Source organism: Molothrus ater, chromosome 14, assembly GCF_012460135.2.
Source record: "Molothrus ater isolate BHLD 08-10-18 breed brown headed cowbird chromosome 14, BPBGC_Mater_1.1, whole genome shotgun sequence".
In the NCBI taxonomy this organism is placed as follows: Eukaryota; Metazoa; Chordata; class Aves; order Passeriformes; family Icteridae; genus Molothrus; species Molothrus ater.
Window position 1 is genome coordinate 19,484,305 of NC_050491.2, and position 20,577 is coordinate 19,504,881.

At 50.6% G+C, this 20,577-nt stretch overlaps 1 protein-coding gene across 3 annotated transcripts in view; it reads left to right on the plus strand.

Moving 5' to 3' along the window:
• FGF13 (fibroblast growth factor 13) overlaps nt 1–20,577 on the plus strand; it is a 198,275-nt gene that overhangs the window by 147,030 nt on the left and 30,668 nt on the right. For 2 of the 3 annotated variants that reach the window (XM_036402129.2, XM_036402127.2), the window contains 2 exons: nt 9,784–9,894; nt 13,617–13,720. In XM_036402129.2, the coding sequence (XP_036258022.1) occupies nt 9,784–9,894; nt 13,617–13,720 (215 nt within the window). Of the gene's footprint in view, nt 1–7,184; nt 7,829–9,783; nt 9,895–13,616; nt 13,721–20,577 lie in introns of those variants that run through there. The other variant, XM_036402128.2, reaches the window with a different exon arrangement.

The window sequence follows — 20,577 nt, forward strand, 5'->3', positions numbered from 1 at the left end:
TGGTGCAGGGTCTAAGTCCAGTTCCTGGAGAGCTCTGCTTCCATCCAAGACACAACACTTTTTCCTCAAAGTCCCTTTCATTTGTGACCAGCTCTGCTCACCTTCTCATTTGTCTGTGTGAATGTGGTGCCATGATCTTGGCATTTGGGTAAAATCACAGAAAACCAGTGCCAAGCTTGTCTGACCCCAGTGTGGGTAACTTGTTTGCATTGTTAGGAAGCAGCTGAGCCTTGCATCGTTAACACAGCAGTGGGAGTTGCCAGGGGTGGCATCCATCACAGGATCACTGGACTGGGCTCTGGGCTTGAGGGGAGCCAAGCAATGGGGCAGAAGCTCGTTCTGAGCAAAGCAGGGAGCATGACTGTGAGAAGCTGGTGAAATGTTTGCATGCAGGGGGAAGGAGAAGAAATCTCAGAGGCGCCAACTCACCCAGGGACCCACTGAGTCTGTTTTTGTCAAGCTGTTGACAAAGGATGAACCATCAGATCTGTGAAAAGGTGGGAAAAGATCTTATTTGCGTAATGTGGCAATTTCCAGGCAACTTGCCTTGGCTCTGTGAAGGACTATTTGCAGTGTTTTGTCATGTGTAAAGTGGCCTTATGTTAAGTTGGACAGTGGCACACAGCCCACACTTCTGGTGTGTCCCATGCTGAGATGTAAATGATTCAGGGACCATAGGCTGTCATTTACACTGGTGTTTCCAAGAGCCACGTGCTGGGAGGTGAGTGAGCAGATTGCTCTGTGCATACTGATGTGGGAGTGTTGCTGGGCTGTGTGGTGGGCACAGAAGTCACTTGGGCCCTGCTCAGGTTCCCGGCTCAGCTCGGGCCCCCCGGGCACTGGAAGAACACGTTCCCATTTCAGAGCCTGCAGAGCTGGGGGAGTTGATCCCCTGTGTTTGTTCCGTGACCTTTCCCAGCTGATTGGCACTGATCTTTTATGCCCCGGATAGATGAGCTTTTGTGGTTGACATTTTGGGATGACTGAATATGAATTAGCCTAGGTAAAAATATTTCTATTTTTCTATCTTCAAACAATGCCCTCCTTTTCCAAAAATGGCTGCACTACCAGGTCAGATCAAATCCAGTTTCTACTGCTATAGTATAAAGAAATTGGAATTCACAGTTGGGAAAAGGCAGAACTGGGTTTTCTCTCATTAGTATTTTCTGTAAGAATCTGAGAGGAAACTGGTGTTCTTTATGTGAGGTGTTGTGGCCATCCTGAGCATTTAGCAGGTCATGTAAGTCATGAAGAAGAGACCCAAATTCTTGTCAGTCACAAAACCTTGCCCTGGCAAACTTGTGTAGATACGAGAAGAGGATGGGCTTGGACTATGAGAACCTTTTCTGATGCATCAGCTACACAATTACTTTTTCAATGTCTCAGTAGTCCTGGTGAGATGTCTCACGTGTTGAAGTCAGGGTGTGTTTCTGTGCTTTGCTGGATGCGTGCCGGTTTTGGCACACCAGTCCTGTGCACCAGTTGTGCTGGGGGCTCTTCTGGTGTTGGGATTCGTGATTCTGTACCCTGAGAAGATAAAAATGAACCAATCACCTCATCCTTTGAGGAAGAAGTGAGCTTTTAGATAAAGTGGCTTCTAGGTGCCATGTCTACAATGGTGTCACAGGAATCTGTTTTGATTTTTTTCCTGTTTCTGAGCAAAGCTGCCCAGTGCACTTCTGCAAAAAACCATGGCACAGACACACAGTCAGGAACATCCACATCACTATTTACAAGTTCCTTATGCTGTCAATATTAAAATACTTGTGTTTGCAGCTGCCTATTGTAGCCATTCTTTACTGTTAATTTTCTGGTTGGTCTGTTACTAAAATGCCCTCGAACTTGAGCTCTTGGGCTGGAGCTGCTTGGAAGCTCAGCTTTCACTAACACCTTTTTTCATCTTTCCCTCAGCCATAAAGCCCAGGCTGGTGTTCCTGGAGCCCTGTCTGGTACAGCCCAAGCTCTGGGGGTGCCGAGGAGCCAGTACAGCGTGCTCAGCCCTGCTGTGCTGCGGGCTGTGTCCAGCCTGGGGCTGGCTGCAGAGCAGAGGCTGAGTCATGTCCATGGGATATTTCACACAGGAGTTCAGTGATGCAGGACTGGGCTCTGAGCAGCTCTGCTTCCTGGTGAATAGTAATTCTGTTTACTTAGGAGAGCAAAAACCACCGGGGCCTCAGTGCTGCTGTGTCATCCCTGACTGGAGAAAGTCTTGTTTATCTCATCCTGAAAAGAGAGAGACGAGATTCTGGTGGTGCTTTTCAGAAAATAATGCTCTACTTTTGGAGAGTGTAGGCAGTGGAAATAGTCCATAGGTTTGATGTTTGAAGCTTTTTTTTTCCTACTTTTTCTGTGACAGCAAGAACAAAAGAGCCTCAGGAGGGACTCCTGACACCCAATGGCAGGCTGATTTTTTTTGTCACACCAAAGCAGCTTCAAGCTTGTAACTGTACAGGAGTGGTTTGGGGTTTAAGATGGACTGAGTGAGGCTTGGAGCTTGCTTGGGATTTTTTTCTTCTGGTCTGATTTTGATGCAGCATTTGTTCTGCCTAAACACTTAGTTTATATAGGGCCTACTATAAATCTTTTACTGCTTTCTATATAGGGGAACAGGAAATAACTGAGAATGCAGTTTAGTCTGAGGATGGGATATTTTGACCCAAGGTTCTGGAAATCAGTTCCTACTTTATGGCAGCGTGTCATGAGAATTGCTGATGCTTCACAGGGCACAGAGGAGTGTGGGTCCCCTGGAGGGTCACACGTTGGGCTTGTGGGCAGTGAGGAGCCCTGGGGGAAGGAATTCTCTGCTCAGGGCTGCCCTGGACCATGGACATACTGCACTACACGCTCTGGCTGTCCTTGCAGCTGCTTCCATGGCAGTCAGCTCTGCAGCTGGCTTGGTATTTTTCACCTGGTCTCAGTTTTTGTTCTGCTCAACATGAGATAGGACTGACTCTAAATCTTTTGTGCTTGGGATAGATTCAAACTCAGAGCAAACAGGGGTGGTCTGGGACCTGCCACAGCACAGATGATTCGGGGAGGAGGAAGGGAAAACCAGAATTTTGGCACTTTCCTCTAACTGGGTGAAAGAGCCAGCACTGCTTGCACTGTGGTTCAGTGATGGGGATTTGATGCCTTTCTGTGCAGGAGCCAGGCAGCGAGAGCTGCCTGAAACCATGCCCTGCCTCAGTCCAAGAGCCACTCCTGGCCTGGGTGCCAAATTGCAGGCTTTGCTTCTGCCCAATCCAGGCAACTTCGGAAGGTTCAGGCATATTTTAGTGATCAGAATCATGGAAATAATCATCAACAAACGCTCAACAGATGACTGGGAGGAAAAATTATAAATCAAAAGTGGGTGAGATCTTTGTCTTTTTCAAAACAGGGGAATTGCTTCTGGTCAGATGGCAGCTCCAGGGAGAGATGGCACTGTCTCTGACAGCAACTGGACAAGTCTGTCCCATGCTGATTTCTCTTTGATTGAAATGACACTGGCAATTAACCCCTTAGCTTTAAATGTGCCCCACTGCAATAATCATAAAGAGAGAGACTGTGTGCTCGAGGAGTGTCTGGTTGTCTTCTACGTTCAAAAAGTCACTTGGAATGTAATATTATTTTATTTTAGTGTGGTGGGGAGTGAGCATCTCTTGCTTTTCAAAGAAAATAAAGCTGTTCCTTGAGATTTTTATATCTGGAACACTGAAGTAGTCCAAAGGCTGGTCCTGTACCAAAGACGTTTTCCCAACAAGATCTTCATTTTCATGTGCCATTTATAGTAAATGAAGACATGTTTGTAGGAGTACCGATAGATGAAGAGGTTGCTCATGCAAAAAAAACTGGAGGACTGTTTTTTGAAACTTAAATCTGATTATGCATATATGCTATTTTTGTTCCTCTCTTTAGTTATCTGTCAAGGAACATTTGTGCAAATGAATTTTCATTATGGATTTTAAGCATGCAGGCTGGAATGCTGGCAGAAAGATATCCCAAATACAGCTTTTATATACTGCTTTTCCCCAGGATTTTCAAGGTTAGCTGAATTCTGAGTTCTACTTAGTCTCTGTGAAAACGCAATGTCTTGTGACCTTGTAGGACAGATCACAATGAGGCAGCTTCACTTTGATCTAAAGATCAAACACTGCTTTCCAAATTGGGAATATTTATAAAGTAATGGGTGAGTCTCTGGAAAGAAAACAAGCCTCACTCATGACTGTATTGGAAGTGGAAAGATGGCAAAATCCATAGTATGTTACCGGTGAGTTGAGTAGGATGAGTTATTGCTAATAATATCCAACTGGCTGTCTCCTGTGTTGGATTTCACATGTCTTATGTGGACTGGCAGATGAGGGTAGTGGTGGAACTTGTGAATTGCAGCTATTTTTACCCCACCGTTAAACTTAAATAAGAAATTAGGAGTGTTTGTTTAATATGCCTGTGTGCATGGGCTGTTTCATAAACAAACGTGTGTGTGTAGGGGTGTGTGTACACAGGCAGCTCCTGCAGCCAGGGGACAGCGAGTGGGACTGGGGCGCCAGGCTCAGCACAGCGGGCTCTGAGGGACACATGTCCCTCAGGGTGACACGGATGGCCATGCACTGTCACAGGGCCGGGCACAGCGGGCTCTGAGGGACACATGTCCCTCAGGGTGACACTGATGGCCTGCACGGATGGCCATGCACTGTCACAGGGCCTGGCACAGGGTGGCCATGTACTGTCACAGGGTGGCCATGCACTGTCACAGGGCTGGGCACAGGATGGCCATGTGGTGTCACAAGGCCGGGCACAGCGGGTTGTGAGGGACACATCCCTCAGGGTGACACCGACAGCCTGCAAGGGTGGCCATGTGGTGTCACAGGGCTGGGCACAGGGTGGCCATGTACTGTCACAGGGTGGCCATGTGGTGTCACAGGGCTGGGCACAGGGTGGCCATGTACTGTCACAGGGTGGCCATGTAGTGTCACAGGGCCGGGCACAGGGTGGCCATGTGGTTTCACAGGGCCTGCCACAGGGTGGCCATGTACTGTCACAGGGCACAGGGTGGCCATGTACTGTCACAGGGCTGGGCACAGGGTGGCCATGTGGTTTCACAGGGCTGGGCACAGGGTGGCCATGTACTGTCACAGGGTGGCCATGTACTGTCACAGGGCCTGGCACAGGGTGGCCATGTACTGTCACAGGGCCTGGCCCTGCACCGCAGTCAATGGGGCAGGGTTCCCAGCTGGAGGAGCGTTGAGGAGCTGCTGTGGCTGTTCCTAGCTGAGGGAAGGGCGGTGCAGCAAACCTGTGGAGCTGAGCTGTGGGAGGGGGTGGGCAGCACGGCTTCTGCTGCTTGTGCCAGGCCTTGTCTCAGGTGTGACCCCGGACAGGGATGGGAGCACCTGCTTCTGCTGAGGGCACGTGGAGGACAGGAGGAAGGGCAAATCCCCTCAGCAGCTGGCCGAGTCTGGAAGCACATCGGGAGCCTGGTGCTGTCACAGCAGCCCAGCCATCCCTGGGGTCTCTGCAGCCCCTGGCCCAGGGCACAAGGGACACGGCTGCCAGCTGTGGGTGACAGCAGCCTGCTGCCATTGCAGTCCCCACAGGGCTCCACTCCTCCCTGAACCAGCTCTCAGGGACATCCCACCCTGCCTGTGAATCCCTCTGCCTCGGGACAAATTCTCTCAATAGCTGTTTGCCTCCGGGGCTGCAGATCTCTGCTTTATTTCCAGCCTGAACTGGCTTTGATTTAGGCTCCAGCTGCTCAAAGCATGCTGAAGAGCACGGAGTGGGCTGCGGGGGCATCTCCAGGACCTCCTGCTCCCGGTGTCCTGGGCAGGAGGGTGCGGGCTCGGTGTCCACGGCAGGGCACTGACCCCAGGGGGCCCAGGCTGTGCCCGGCCTCACGGCACGGTCGCGGCCTCATGGCCCCGGCCCGGCCCGGCCCGGCCCGGCCCGGCCTGCCGCCGCAGCTCGGCGTCAACAAACCGGGCTGCAGGAGAGCCCGGCCGCGGGGCTCCGTGCGGGGCCAGAGAGAAACGGGAGAACATGGCAACGGCAAGGAAATTGCTCTTTCTGAGGATTTCCTCGTCTGCTACCACACTGCCGCTGAGAGCGGGCGGTGGAAAGGAACGGCGAGAGACGCAAAAAGCCTCCAATAAATCCGTGATGCAGAGAGGGGACACCCTGTAAGGATGAGGGAAAGGCAGGGGACAGCTGTGGCTGGAGCTGCGCCCTGCCCCGAGCCTGGCGCTGCTGCCAGCCAGGTGCGCTCGCTCCGGGCCGGCGGGGCTGTTTGCTCACCGCAGTCACGTCTGTTTGGGTGTCTGCGCCTGCCGGGAGGCGGCTCCGAGCGGCGCAGGCACCCCCTCCCGTGGCATCCCTTCCCCTGGTACCCCCTCCCGTGGCATCCCTTCCCCTGGTACCCCCTCCCGTGCCATCCCTTCCCCTGGTACCCCCTCTCCTAGTACCCCCTCCCGTGGCATCCCTTCCCCTGGTACCCCTTCCCGTGGCATCCCTTCCCCTGGTACCCCCTCCCGTGCCATCCCTTCCCCTGGTACCCCCTCTCCTAGTACCTCCTCCCGTGGCATCCATCCCCTAGTACCCCCTCCCGTGGCACCCCCGCCCCGGTACCCCTCCCTTGCCCGCCCCAGCCCCCTCCCCGCCGCGGCCCCGCGGCCGCCCCGCAGCGCCGGGCAGAGCTCTCTGCTCTCCGCTCTCCGCCGCGCCGGAGAGGAGCGGGAGGAGGAGGAGGAGGAGGCACGGGCGGAGGAGGAGGGAGGTGGTGATAAGGGGTTTGCTGCGTCGCCTCATTTCTGTACCCAGCGCACGGCTCGTGGGGAGTGCGCGGTGCCCGCATCGCTGCCGGAGGGATCCTGCCGCTGCTGCTGCTCCTGCTCCTGCTCCTGCTGCTCCTGCTGCTCCTGCTGCTGCAGTCCCGGCTCGGGAGCTGCTTGTTTACCGGCTGGGAAGAGCTGCGGTGCGAGAGCCAAGCGTGCCGGGCAGGGGAGGCTGCGCTCACCTGTCAGGAGCGCAGCGGAAGAGGCTTCCCAAGGCGTCGGCACCCAGGGACATCCGCGCCTCAGCCCAGTGCCTCCAGCACTGACTGCTTCGGGTCTCTTCTAAGCGAGAAGAGGAAAAAGGATCCAGAAAACCCCTGCAACTGGACAGCCCCTGCTGGAGTCTAACAGGTGTTTGCTGGGAGTTGAATGGGGAGGGGACGGGTGGGAAGAAAAGTTAACTGCAGAAATCAGGGCTAGGAGAGATGCGATGATCTTGCACCAAGTGGATGTGCCATGGCTGCACGCAGATAGCGCGTCTGGAGAAGCTTGGAGGGATGTCTTGCAAGCGATCTGCGTGATCTCCGTAGAAACGCTCACCTCTGCCTGCAAACTTTCCCCTGCTAGAAGTTGGGAGGAATAAAAAAGCACCAGAAAGTCGAAAGATCCCAGAGGACGAAATCTCAAGCTGAACTGTTGCGCGCCGCGCCGGGGCTCTGGTGCTCGCCCCGCCGGTGTGTCCGGGCCGCCGTGCCCAGCGGCCGGTGGGTGCCTCGGCCGGGCTGCCCGGCAGCGTCCCCGGCCTTGGGGACGGCCGAGCAGCATGCTGGCCGCGGCCGGGCGGCGACCCCCGCGTGCCTGAGCCCGCCGGGCAGCCGGGGCGGTGGCGGCCATGGCCGCAGCCATCGCCAGCTCCCTGATCCGCCAGAAGAGACAAGCCAGGGAGCGGGAGAAGTCCAATGCCTGTAAGTGTGTCAACAGCCCCAGCAAGAGCAAGGGAAGCTGCGACAAGAACAAGTTGAACGTGTTTTCCAGGGTCAAACTCTTTGGCTCCAAGAAAAGGCGAAGAAGGCGACCAGGTTGGCAAGGGTTATGTCTTTGGGGGGTTTGGTTGGTCTGATGCAATGGAAACTGGGACGTGTGTCAGGTGTGGGGAAAGGGGGAAAGGCGTTTCAGGGCTCGTACAATGGATGTGCAGGATCTGGGTACCCCATGCCAGTCCTTTTCCCTGTTGTGTTCAGCTGGTTTCTTTGGGTAGCACACGCTGCTGTGTGTGCCTCACCTGCACACCTGTGTGCACCCAGGCACCCTGTAAGTCAGCTGTCTGTACCTCTGTTACACACATGCAAACACATGGCTGTATTAGTGGGGGAGATGCTAGAGGGGAAGTTCCCACACACGCATGTCTCTCTTTAATATATAGTTGTATATTAAATAACTTCGTGGTCTGGAGATCTGTTTTTGGTGTCCTGCTTCACAGAATGCCCGTGCCATGCTTTATCTGCTGATTGCAGACGAGGCTTTGTGCTTTTGCTGGCACCTTCCAGAGTTTTGCTTCAGCCCCCTGTGCCCTTCTAGGAATGCCATACCTGCAGCTGCCCTGTGGACACGAGGCTCTCTGGGTCACAGGTGCAAAAGGTCAGGGTGAAGCCTGGGTCCCTGATCTGAGTGGATTGTTTTGGACGTGGGAGGAGCAAAACCCTCTGGCAATGTTGCCGTGGCTTTGCTGTGCTGGAGCATTGATGCTTGTGCCACTCCACCTGTCTGCCTTGCTCACAGTTTGCCAGCAGCTTTGGGATGGATTATGGCTAAAGAGCCAGAGTGAAGGTTGGAATAATCTCTGGTCAGAAAAGTTGGTAGATAAGAGTTGTGTGTCCATCAGGACTCTTATCAAAGTTGCTAATAAGATCTAATACACTTATGCAAACTGTGGTAAGCTTTTGCCTTCAGCCCTGCTAAAATGAAGTGCAGTAGCAGAGCGCCAGTGCCTTTGGTTACAAAGACAAGGAGTGTTATCCAGACTCAGAGTGCTGGAAATGACACACCTCATCTTCACAGTGTTTGTCTCTGAGGAGAGTGAGATGTTGTGGAGTGAGCTGCAGGGCTGCATGAGCTCCTGACAAACGGAACTGTGTGAAATGACTACAATGCAGATGTCATTGGGATTCAGTGGGCGTAGACCTTTTTTGCAATTACTCCTGATGCTTTAGCCAGATATCTTGAATGGCACGCTTGACAGCATATCCTGCTGTTGTGTACTTTTTGGTCTAGAATGATATGAAACCGTGTGAGATATCTCGCTTGCTAGCTGTGAATGTGAGGATGGTTATGGAAAAAAGAAATCTATGCAAACTATGCGTTGTTTTGATCTTTCTTCTTGTAGCTGATGAGGTAATTACCTCAGCCCTTATGGTAATATTTATTTTGCAGTTCCACACATTGCTGGATTTCAGGGTTTCCCTCTCCATTTTCCATATGTTCATTGAGTAGTTTATCTCTTTGGATGCTCTGTACTCTCTGGAGCAGCGAGGAATGGGGGTTTGTTTATTAGAGCTGCAGCAGTTCCTGTGCTAAACGTTTGCTGCTATATATTTAGGCTCTCAACTGTCACTGTGGCTCTTACTAATGCTATTGTAATAGTCTTCTTTTTCCTCTCCATCTAAGAACTCACACCTTTTTAAAAGACTGAATGTACTCTTTGCCAGCTCATTTTTAATCTTAAATGAGATAGGGCTGGGCTCCTGGGGCCAAGCAGTGCTGCTGGAATCTGTATTCACTGGAAGTAGATTTTACTGTGCTACTCACGTTGTAATCGAAAGTGGCATTTAATCATTTTGGCAATTGATTTCATAGACATAAATTTGATCTCAGCCTAAATGAAAAGTAATGCAAAGCTGGTAGCCCTGCTTTTGGTTTGGGTCTTTTTCTTACGTCAGCCTTGAGAAGAAACCTGAAGATTTGTTTTTCACGTCCTGCTCGCTTGGAGTGGCACATCAGGATTTCCCACGTTAATCTCACTGTTGTTTCTTTGCAGAGCCTCAGCTTAAAGGTATAGTAACAAAGCTCTACAGCAGGCAAGGATACCACTTGCAGTTGCAAGCAGATGGAACAATTGATGGAACAAAAGAGGAAGACAGTAGTTATAGTAAGTGACACGAGAATAAATGGTGTGTTTGTGCATTGTGGTGTCTCCCTCCCCTGCAGGTCCCCTCAGAGCTGCTGTCCTGGGCTGGCAGAGTGAGTGGCAGCAGCACTAACGCCGTGCTGGCAGCACAGAGTCCTTCAGACTTACTGGGTCTGAGAGAAATACAGATAGAAATCACTTAGAGAAATAATGAACCAGAGGAGGTAATGATGACACATGTGACAAACAAAGCAAATGTTATCTCCATGGTAATCCAGAGAAGTTCATTGCTGTCCTTTGGATTTTATTAGATTTTTTTTTTTTTCAGCAGGGAAAATTTGCTCGCCTACTCAGAGCCTGAAATAGAATAACGCTATCTCCACTCTCACACAGGGCTCATTCAAACTGCGCCGTGGTATTTCACTAACTGGGACTTCAGCAGCCCTTCCAACTTCACATTTCCCTAGTATTATTATTTGTTACCCCTTATAAATTGTACCATCAACTTTCAGCTTTCCCTCAGGTTTTTTGTGAAAAAGCTCTGGACATTTTTACTTGCTGGTTTTGACTGGGTTTTTTTACAACTTTGTGGATTAATAGAAAATGGGAGAAGATGACTAGAGCATTGATTTGGTGTGTGAAAAATGCTTAAGGATCTCACACAGCTAGACAAAAAGATTTCAAGACTGGTGAAATAAGGCAATGTAGGAAACAATGCCCTGCAGAAAGTGTATGAAGGTGCAGATGGCCAAGCCAAGACTGGCAGACCTCAGAGAAATGTTTACGTTCATAAATCCAGCTGTGGCCTGCTGCCTCTCCTGTGCAGCTTCATTTCTCTGTCAGCTCGTACTGCACAGAGACCTTGGCAAAGATCATCTCTCCCTTAGGCATTGCTTAGCTGCTCATTAGGAGGATATCCTTATCCTTATGTCCTTATTTAAAACAATGCAAATGTAGAAGGGAGAGAGTAGGATGCAAATTGCTTTGGATTATTTTGTGCTGACACCAGCTGATCACAATAGGAAGCAATTAATTTTGCTGTCGCTTCTTTGCCACCCCTTCTGTCATTTCTGTCCACGTGAGGGGCATCCCCTAGAAGTGAGGTAACCCCTCCATCCTGCTGTGCCTCTGGAGACTTGCAGGGATGCTGTCTGTGCCTCTGCTGTGGGTCCTGGCAGGGGTCACAGCTGGGGACAGGTCACTCACTGCCCCAGGAGCCAGAGCTGGGTGTGCTGCTGCTCAGGGACAGGCACAGGGCACTAACAGCTGCTGCTGAGAGGGACAGTCCCATTTTTGGTGCAGTGCCAGCGCCCCTGTCCTTGGAGGCAGCAGCTGGGGCAGGACGTGTGGTGGTGCTCGCACAGGGCAGAGTGGGCACTGCTCCTACAGGGCCAGTTCCTCACAGCCCCTTCCCAAATGCCAGCAGTCTGTGCCACAGCCACTGCTCATCTCACTGGGGTGTGAGCCAGCTTCCAGTGTGCCTCACCCTTGTCCTGCCTCAAAACTGAGCCTGGATGTGTCTGCTAGGGAAATGTGTCCAGAGCTCCCGTGGCTCAGGTGCCACAGCACCCACAGCTCAGGTGCCAGAGCCTGTGGCTCAGGTGCCACAGCAGAGCACCCACCCATGGCTCAGGTGCCACAGCACCCACCCGTGGCTCAGGTGCCACAGCAGAGCACCCACCCGTGGCTCAGGTGCCAGCCCACTCAGGCAGGAGGGCTCAGCCTTGGCTCTGCCACTGGCCAGCGAAGCACAGCCAGGAATTCCTCACACAGCCCTTCCCAGTGGCCCATAGCACCTCTGTCCCTGCTGTCCCATCTCTGTGGCCCATGGCAGCTCTGTCCCTGCTGGCCCAGCCCAGTGGCACCTCTGTCCCTGCTGGCCCAGCCCAGTGGCACCTCTGTCCCTGCTGGCCCATCTCTGCCCTCTCCTCAGCTCTTGCTGACAGGTCTGCAGCACTGTTTGCAGTGGAGCCCATACTCAGACCCTCGTGCTGGAAAACCCCAACACCTGCCCTACTTGTAAACGTGCCATTGAGAAATCACCTTCCAAAAGAGACCTGCAGGTTCTGCCTGGCTGCTGAGCTTTGAATCCTCCTCTCCAGCCTACTCAGAGACCAGCTGCTGCTTTTTGGAGCTGAACTGCAAAGGACTCGTGTCCAAGGCAATATTTTCTCCCCCCAGTAAACTCAAGCATTTGAGTTTCCCTTACTGAAAATCTAAGTTTCTTTTGCCAAAAGCTGCGCAGAACTGGAGGATTTTCTCTGAGTGAAGGGAAAGTGCTGGGTGTTGATTTTGAGCTGGAGGCGAGCGTGAGGAGGGTCTGCATGTGAGGTTTGTGTCTGTACACACGTGGCTATGAAAGGGGAAGAAAGCCACAGGCTTTATGACGCCCTGCATTTATTTGTTAGTTCTGGATATTCCACCTTTACTGCCATGCTTGACCATTGTAGGAAGTGCAGTGCTCAAAGGTGCCCTGACCTCAGGGCACTCGTGAGCTCTTGGCATCCCCAAACACAGAATTTAGGACCTGTCTTAAATGCTGTCAAGCTGAATTTTTTTTTTTTACTGTATGACAATTTGGGAGTTTTCAGGCTGGAAAAAAATTATAATGGATCATAATTCTTAGCTGTAATTTTGAAAATAATAAAAATATTTCAAATTCATAATTTGGTTTTAAATTGGCTTTGGACAGTGACCATAAATATCAAACTTCAGCCTGAAGCAGACCAGAGTTTTTCAGCCAAGTAATAAATCACTGGAAATGGGAAGTAGTTTGGCATCACTTTATCCTATCTCTGCATTTCTGCCTCAGAGTGGAAGGAGATGCTTTGGGTTATGATAATTTTTTTAACTCCCCTTTATTTTTAATCCTACATATTGAACACAGAGTACTGTATTCAACTCATTATTTCTTGTGTTCAATTTTAACATATCCATGAATCCAAGATATGGCAGAGCTTTGCTTTTTTCCTTTATTTTTCTTTTTTTTTCTTTGCCACTTTGCAAACCGGAATCTTCATTTTTTCAAGAGTTGTTTCTGTGCTTATAAATACTGCCACTATTAGCATGTGTACAAGCAGAAATGCAAGCAGAACATTCAAAGCAGCTCAATTTTGAAAGCACAGATTTAGGGGTTGATCTAAAGAATATGCTGCCCTTTCATTTCATTTTGAAGTTATTTAACTCTGTTTTTTCAAACCCATTCTCCTCTAAAAAAGAGGAAAAATTAAACCCCAATGAGTTATAAGTAGAAACATTTTGAGATGCTAATGATGGTTTTCAACTTTTCTGAATTTCATCTTCTTCCTTCCTTTTGGTCAAAATGTTTATTGACTTTGAAAACAAGTTTTGATTGTCTTGAAAATTTTTTTGTTTGTTTGCTTCTGGATTCCTTCTTGCACTTAATGGCACAAGAAAAGCACCCTAACAAAACCCAAACAGTGTTCAAGTGCACTCGGCAGAGCCTGGGCTCTGCTCGCCAGGCAGGGAAGTCCTGATGGCTGTCAGCAATTCCCATCTGCAGAAGGAGGGAGAGGCACTGATCCCTCGGATCATCCCTGAGCTCTTGGTGGAAGTTGCTGTCAAAGGACTTGGTGGTAGAAGTATTGCTCTGTAGCACCCACAGAAATTCATACACACATGAATAGAGATTTTTACTTGGTTCTGGTAATTCTGGATTTATTTTCTATCTGATCTGCATACTCAAAGAATTAATTTTGGTCTCCATCTCCTTTCTCTCCTAGCTTTGTTTAACCTCATACCTGTGGGTTTACGAGTGGTGGCGATTCAGGGGGTTCAAACAAAATTATATCTGGCAATGAACAGTGAAGGATACCTATATACATCAGTAAGTACACGTTTTTAATTCTGTTCTCTGTGGAATTGTGGTAAATGAATAACTTACTGTTGCAAGGGATCTGCTAATAACCTATAAATGAGAGTTTGGAGCAGAATCAGTGTGGTGGTGGTAGTCTGCTTCTGGTTTATGAATCTTTTCCATCAGGAGCACCTAGGGATGTATGGAATCACACTGTGCTGCCTTTGAATAAGCCTGAATTGTGAAACATAAAAAGCCCCACAACCCCAAACAGAAGGATCCTCTCCCTTGGTCCCTGTGGAGTGACTGGGCTGGCCCCAGTGGGGCCCTGAGGGCAAGGGACAACTCGGTGTGTCCACCACGTGCCTCAGCATGGTTTGTGTCTTCCTATGGCATCTGTCTCTAAGTAAAAGGAGTTAAAGAAAGGAATTATATTTTTTTGGTTTAGCCAGGATTTTCAAATAGAAATTTTATGGCTTCAGGTAGGTGAGTGAGTAAAGAACAGCTTTATTAGTAGTTTTGATGAAGAATGTCCGTTAATAATTTTCAGTGACGTTTCTCATGAGAGCAGACAGTATTTTTATTTAAAAAAAATTAAATAGACCACTTTTCAATTAAAAACATTTAGCTGAACTATCTTCAGGAGTTTTAATTATACAGATTTAATAGATTTTTCCCAAGGAGGAAAATAGAGGAAAATGTATTCTATTATCTACTACAAATGATTCTTTTCTATAAAAGATTCCCTTAATCCTGATAAAAATTAAGCAAACTTATTCAAATCTCTCATTTATTTTGCAATCCTGACAGCTGGGAGCAGGGGCAGCTTTGCATATTTTTTCTCTTTCTGCCAGAGCACGAGCAGCTCAGGCCTGGCAGTGCAGGGACAAAGGAACATTCCAGAGAGCGCTGGGTTTGTGCTCTCAGGGCAGAAATCTCTGCTTTCTGCTGGTGTTTGTGCTGTCCTGCAGAAACCACCTCTGTCTGGGCAGGGGATTTACCCTGCAGTGCAGTCCCTGCCTTTGACACACGGCCCTGAGCCCACAGGCACCTCTGAGATGATGAGCATCGCTTCCAGTTCTCCTGCTGGGAGGAGAAGGGGCAGAATGTGGCTCTGATTTCCATTAAGTGCAACTTTTAGCTTGATATGCATCTTAGGCAGAGCTCTGAGATTCACTTTGGTTGTGATCTTTATTCTTTTCATTTATTAAGGGTAGTTCTTCACATGGTGATGTTCCTTTGAATCATGTCTTCCTTGAATCCTTTAATATCTTTGAATTGCATAGTTTATGTCATTGCAAAATTAACTGGTGACATCTCTCTGTTTCCCCCTTAGTAACAGTGGTCTTTTTTGTTTCCTTATTAGACAACTATATTTTCTTACACTTACTTTTTAATCTTCTTGAACTTGATGGGTTTGGCAAGGCTTTAAACAGAATTTTGTTGTGTGGTTTCCCCAGTTCGTACTGTTAAATTCTCTTCACAAAGACAGGAGGCCACTTAATTTTGATCTACTTTTCTAAGGGAAATTGTCACCCAAGTTCTCAATAATCCCGGGTTTATCCCCTGCTGCCTTCTGGTTTGGTTGTTCTGTTCTTTGCAATAATCACAAGAAACTCTCAGGGGGAAAAAGCAGCTCTTGTCCCTCTCAGTGAGCCCAGGGAATGGACAAGGCTGGTGAGGAGCATCTGCCCCTGCTTCAGGCTGCCAGAAATCCAGTTCCAGCACTATTTTTCAAGTGTTTCTAGCATTTCTTTTGCTGATAATGGTCCTTTCAGCAAGGGATGCAGTCTGACAGTCTGATGCATGGGAAATGAACTCTGTATTTTGGGCTGTATTCTTGGTTGATATAAATGAGTCCCAGGAGAGCTCAGCTGATTTATAGCAGCTGAACACTCACCTGTTCAAGGAAAGCCACCAGGGAGCCTGGGGAACAGATCAGCTCAAGTAAGTGACATCCATCTACACATCCTGAGGGTTTCAAAGCCCCTGCAGGGATGTGTTCCTGAATGGGATTTGTCAGGAGCAGACAGATGGCAACATGGGATTGATCAAGTGCAAAAGCCCCACAAAGCACTGTCAAGTTCCTGAAGCAGGAGAACAGGGGAAATAGAAGGGCACTTCAGCTGTAGGTAGCTATAGCAGATAGTTGCACCATTTCCAGAGAGAAATGAAATTGGCATTGGTGAAGCAGTTTAATAAGGAGAGAAATCCCTGTGGTGTCCACATGGTCACCTGGTTTTGGTTGTGTTGTGAGCCGTGTGTCTGTGCAGAGGGCACCCAGGGTCTGCCCTGCCCTCAGAGGCAGCCTGCACTGTGGTTTGCCTCAGCCCCGTGGCTGTGCTGGGGAAGGAGGTGAATCTTCTCCAGGGGGGATCAGTGCTGTATCACAAATCTGCAGAGAACAGATATCTGGAGTTGGCTGCCAGAGTTTATGGATAGTTTGCAGCATCTGTCAGTTGGAGCAGAAGGAGGATCTGTAGGGTAATGATAAAAGCTCCTTGGGGACAAGGCAGCAATTCAGCTCAGCAAAAGAAAGATAAACTGTGAAACCAAATATGCGGTTCTTTACATGTGTTATAGGGCACATGGAAGGCCTGGCCTGCAGGGAGGGGAGGTGACCATGTCACATCTCCAGATCACTGAATCCCCATCTGAAATGGTTTCTTTCCTGAAGCCAGTGTCCTCCAAAGTCCATGGCTGTTGTGTGACTACTCCTCCCAAGCTGAACCCACCCTGGGAGTTTTATTCGGAGGGACCTTGTTGGGAGCTATTTGGAGGCACAGTCCTGGTGCTTGAGCATCCTCTCCCCGTGCAAACACAGCATTTGATTCATCCCTCACACCAGCGTGGTGCTGCTGCAAGATGACTGAAACGGTGTTCTGGCCTGCTGTCTTACGTAACCACACCATGAATCATCTTGTGGTTTAGGGTGGCTTTCATTTCATCTTGTTTTTCTTTCTATGAACGACCACATCTTTCACATGACCGCCATGTATGCCCCACTTCAGTTTTTCAGGTTTCATATGCTGTGAACTTGTGTGTTGTTTCCTTGTCCTGAGCATTGGAAGGCTCTGTTTGGCAGACAGGCAGAGCTGGAGCTGCTGCTCTCTCACCAAGGGGTGGTGGTGTGGCAGAGGAGGCTCCCAGTGATGCAGAGCAGCAGTGGGTGAGGCTCCTCCAGGGGAGGGCGGGTGGAGGTGCAGGGAATTGGGTGTTCTGCAGAGGCTGAAACAGCCCAAAATACTCCGAGTTTAAAAACAGCCTGTGAATCTCCAGCCATGCATTTTCCATGAGCCATCATGGTAGAGTTTTTCAAACCATGGTAGAGTTTCCAAACCACGTAGTGACTGTCAGTGAATTTTTTTTCCTATAGAACATTTTGACACAGGTGATTTTGTGCTTGTTTCTCCTGGGTACGTTGTCAGAAACAGTATAATTAAATGTGTGCTGCTCATTGCACAGTTCTGGCCAGTCTCAGAGCAGTGCAGCTCAGCTTGGAAAGAGGGTTCATTTCCCCTCTTGTCTTGCTCTGGGTTCCTGTGTTTAACCAAAGCATTTTGTTTCCCAGTGCCACGGGCAGTTCCTCACAGCTTCTCCCAGGCTGGGGGTGCCCTTACCTGAGGGAGCCCTGTGCCCTGGCCATGTGTGCCAGGGACAAGTCTGCCCACGCCTCATCCAGCCCTCCAGCCTAGCTGTGGGCAGTTCAGGGCACTCAGCTGCTAGGAGGAGGTGTTTATGTGCCTTTGCTAACTATTCTGGGATGAGTACTTTGGATTTAATATTGCTGCTGGATGTGGCTTCCTTTTGCCATTTCTGGTCTGATGTCACTTGGTGCAGAGCTAGCAGGGGTTTAGGGAGCACCTGGGTATAAAACCCTGGGCAGAGCTGTGTGTACAATTTACCCTGAGAGAGCATTCAGCTACCACTGTCCTCTGTATGTAAAGTAAACTATCATATCTACGTTTGGTACCTGCACTGAAAGTAAATATTGTGTGAAGCGTGCATGTTGATGATAGCCAAGAGGACTGAAATGTGATTAAATTCTCTGAGTGATTCAAAAATTGGTTTTGGTGAGTTGGAGAGAAGAGAAGTTGGTGCATATTTTAATACTGAGCAGTGCAGTGGAGACCTGCTGTAGCTAATGGGAATGGCTGGGACATTTATAATGAATTACTGGCAAAGAGCATTTTTCCACCTCAGGGAAATAGCACAAACCAAGACATAGCGGAAATAATCAAAAGCTTCATCTGGTTAAATTTGCATGTCAGTATAAATCATTTTTTACCAGGAATGCAGACTACACCTGAATGCAGTTGAGTCTCTCCAGTGCCAGGGTGTGAGGTGCAGATCCATGTTTTCCTGTCCCTGGCAGCCCCTTGCCCAGTGCTGGGCAGTGCTCAGGACACTCCCAGCTCAGAGGGTGCTCTGTCCCTGCTGTGCTGCCAGCCCTGCCTGCTGCTCTGCCCCACAGCACGGGCACAGGCACAGGAGGCTGCCCTGAGGAGGTGCCCAGGCACTGCAGGAGCAGCTGAGCTGATGGATGCTCTCTGAGCCCCAGCTCGGGCCCTGCTGCAGGTGCTGCACGCTTGGCTTCAGTGGTGCAGCAGGGCTGCAGCTCGGGGCTGGCTGCTGCCTGCACAGGGCAGCCTGCTGGGTCCCACTGGGGCACCACAGGCTGCTGGTGCTCCTGCCCAGCCTCAGCCTCCACACAGGGTGTGCGCCTGGCAGGTTTTGGGGTGGCTGTGAGCTGAACTGCCTGCAGTGCAGCTGGAGTGCTGCTCACAGATGTCTTCCAGCTGCTGAAGGGACCTGCGGCCCCTGGCTGAGCCCCCCCAGCCTGTCTGGCCCTGCTCTGAGGTGTGGGACACTCCTGGGGAGGCAGAGGTTCCCTGCAGCAGGAGGAGAGCTGTGCTGGTGTCAGTGATGTGGGCTGGAGGGATGGTGCTGTTCCTTCAGGTGCTTGTCCCTGTGGCACCAGTGCGAGCCCACATTTCTGGGGACAGACTGCCTGTCTGCAGCAGGGAAGTGCAGATGGCACAGTCCTCCCACGGGAGAATTATTAGGAGATTCAGCAAGCTGCAGGTCTTGAAGCTATTATGCTGCTTTTCTGTACCAGTCATCCCCCAGGCATCTGAAACCCCCGAGGTGCTGCTGTGCCTCAGCCCTGGCTGCAGGTGATGGAGCTGAGGCTCCCTGAGGAGCCCAGGCATGGCAGGGGCGCTCCAGGGCTGTGCTCTGCCCTGATCCTGGCACCCTGGGCAATGCTTCCCCAGCTGAGAGTCCATTGCACTGCTCACTGGGGTCACAGCGACACAAATCTGCCATGATGACAAAAAAAAGCCTTGGCGGAATTTGGAGTTGGACTCGAGTCTGAGAGCTTCGCACCTTGGATCACACTGATCACTTTGAACAAGGGGTTTTGGCCCTGGACCAGCAAACAAGGAATCCTGAGTGCCAGGGCTCCCAGGCTACTCCCAGCTCCTCAGTGTCCCACTGCAAAGCAGGTTGGCAGGCAGAGTGGTGAGCAGATAAGGGCTGGAGCTGCAGCTCCTGGATCCACTGGATCTGCGTGCTCAGATCACCAAAGGACAGCTCACCTTGCTGGGATTCAGAGGAGCCGAGGAGAAAAGTGCTGCTTTTCTCTCCTCAGTGTGGGGTAGGTGCTGCCCCTCAGGACCAGCAGCATAGGTACCTGTGGGTGTAGAGGTCCATGCACACCAGGCATGTGAGCCTGCTTCTTGTAGAGCTGGGCTCAGTTCACTGGGAAAATATGTATGCTAGAATTTATGTGGATTTTTGAGGTGTTGATTATTTTTCCTGATCTGTGTCTTCAAGTTCAGAAGCAAGATCACATGCCACACTGACTCTGTTTCTTTAGAATGTGACTTAATTAAAAGAAAATACCATTATGAAACCTTCTTTGCTGCACCTGCCTTTCCTTCTAAAAAGCTGTCTGCCTGCTCTGGGAAGCCCAGAAGGGCTTCCCCTCCCTCTGGTGCTGCAGGCTGAGCTAATGAGCAGCTCTTGTCACAGTGACTCAGCAGAGCCCCTGCCTGGAGCTGCCGATGGCTCAGCCTGTGTGAGGGTGAGCATCTAAGCAGGGTGCAGCAGTCAGACGGGCTCCCAGGGCTCCCCAAACCAACAGGAGTGGGCTGGCACTGGAAAACAAACTCAGCACTAGAGTAGGAGCTAGCCCAGGATGGCACTGCAGTGGCAGGCTCAGCACGTCTGTTAAACTCACAGAAGTGTTCTCCACACAGCTCATTGTTAGCTGGGAGCTGCTGGCCATGGGCTCCCATCATCTGTGGGGCTCCCAGCTCCAGGGAGGTCAATTCTTAAAAGGAAAGGCTGTGAGGTACGATGGTGTTCTGTTTGGCTTGGAAGCACCTGCAGTGCCCACCCAGGATGGACCAGGGCAGGTGGAGAGGGAGGCAGGATCCCTTTGCACCTGCAGTGCCCACCCAGCAGGGACCAGGGCAGGTGGAGAGGGAGGCAGGATCCCTTCCCTGCTCTCACCTGCAGTTATCCAGGGAGCTGAGAACAGGCTGCCCTGGCTGCTCAGGGCTGCTGCTGCTGCGTCCTGCTGATGGTGGGGTTGGGGGCTGCTCCTCAGGAGGCTGTTCTGCTCCCATGAGAAATGCCCCAGAGTGTTCAGCCTGGTCCCAGGTGGATGGGAAAGTGGTGAGGGTGGAGCAGGGTGAGAATGGCTGCAGGAAAAGCTGCCTGAGGAGGTGGAAGTGTGCCTGCTCCTGGGAGTGCCTGTGCTGCAGGACAGCACTCGGAGCTCTGGCTGTTCAGCAGTGCCAGGACAAACAAAATTCAGCAGTTCCTGTGCTAAGAGTAGGTAAAGGGCAGCCCAGCTCCCCAAAATTGCTGTCCATCAA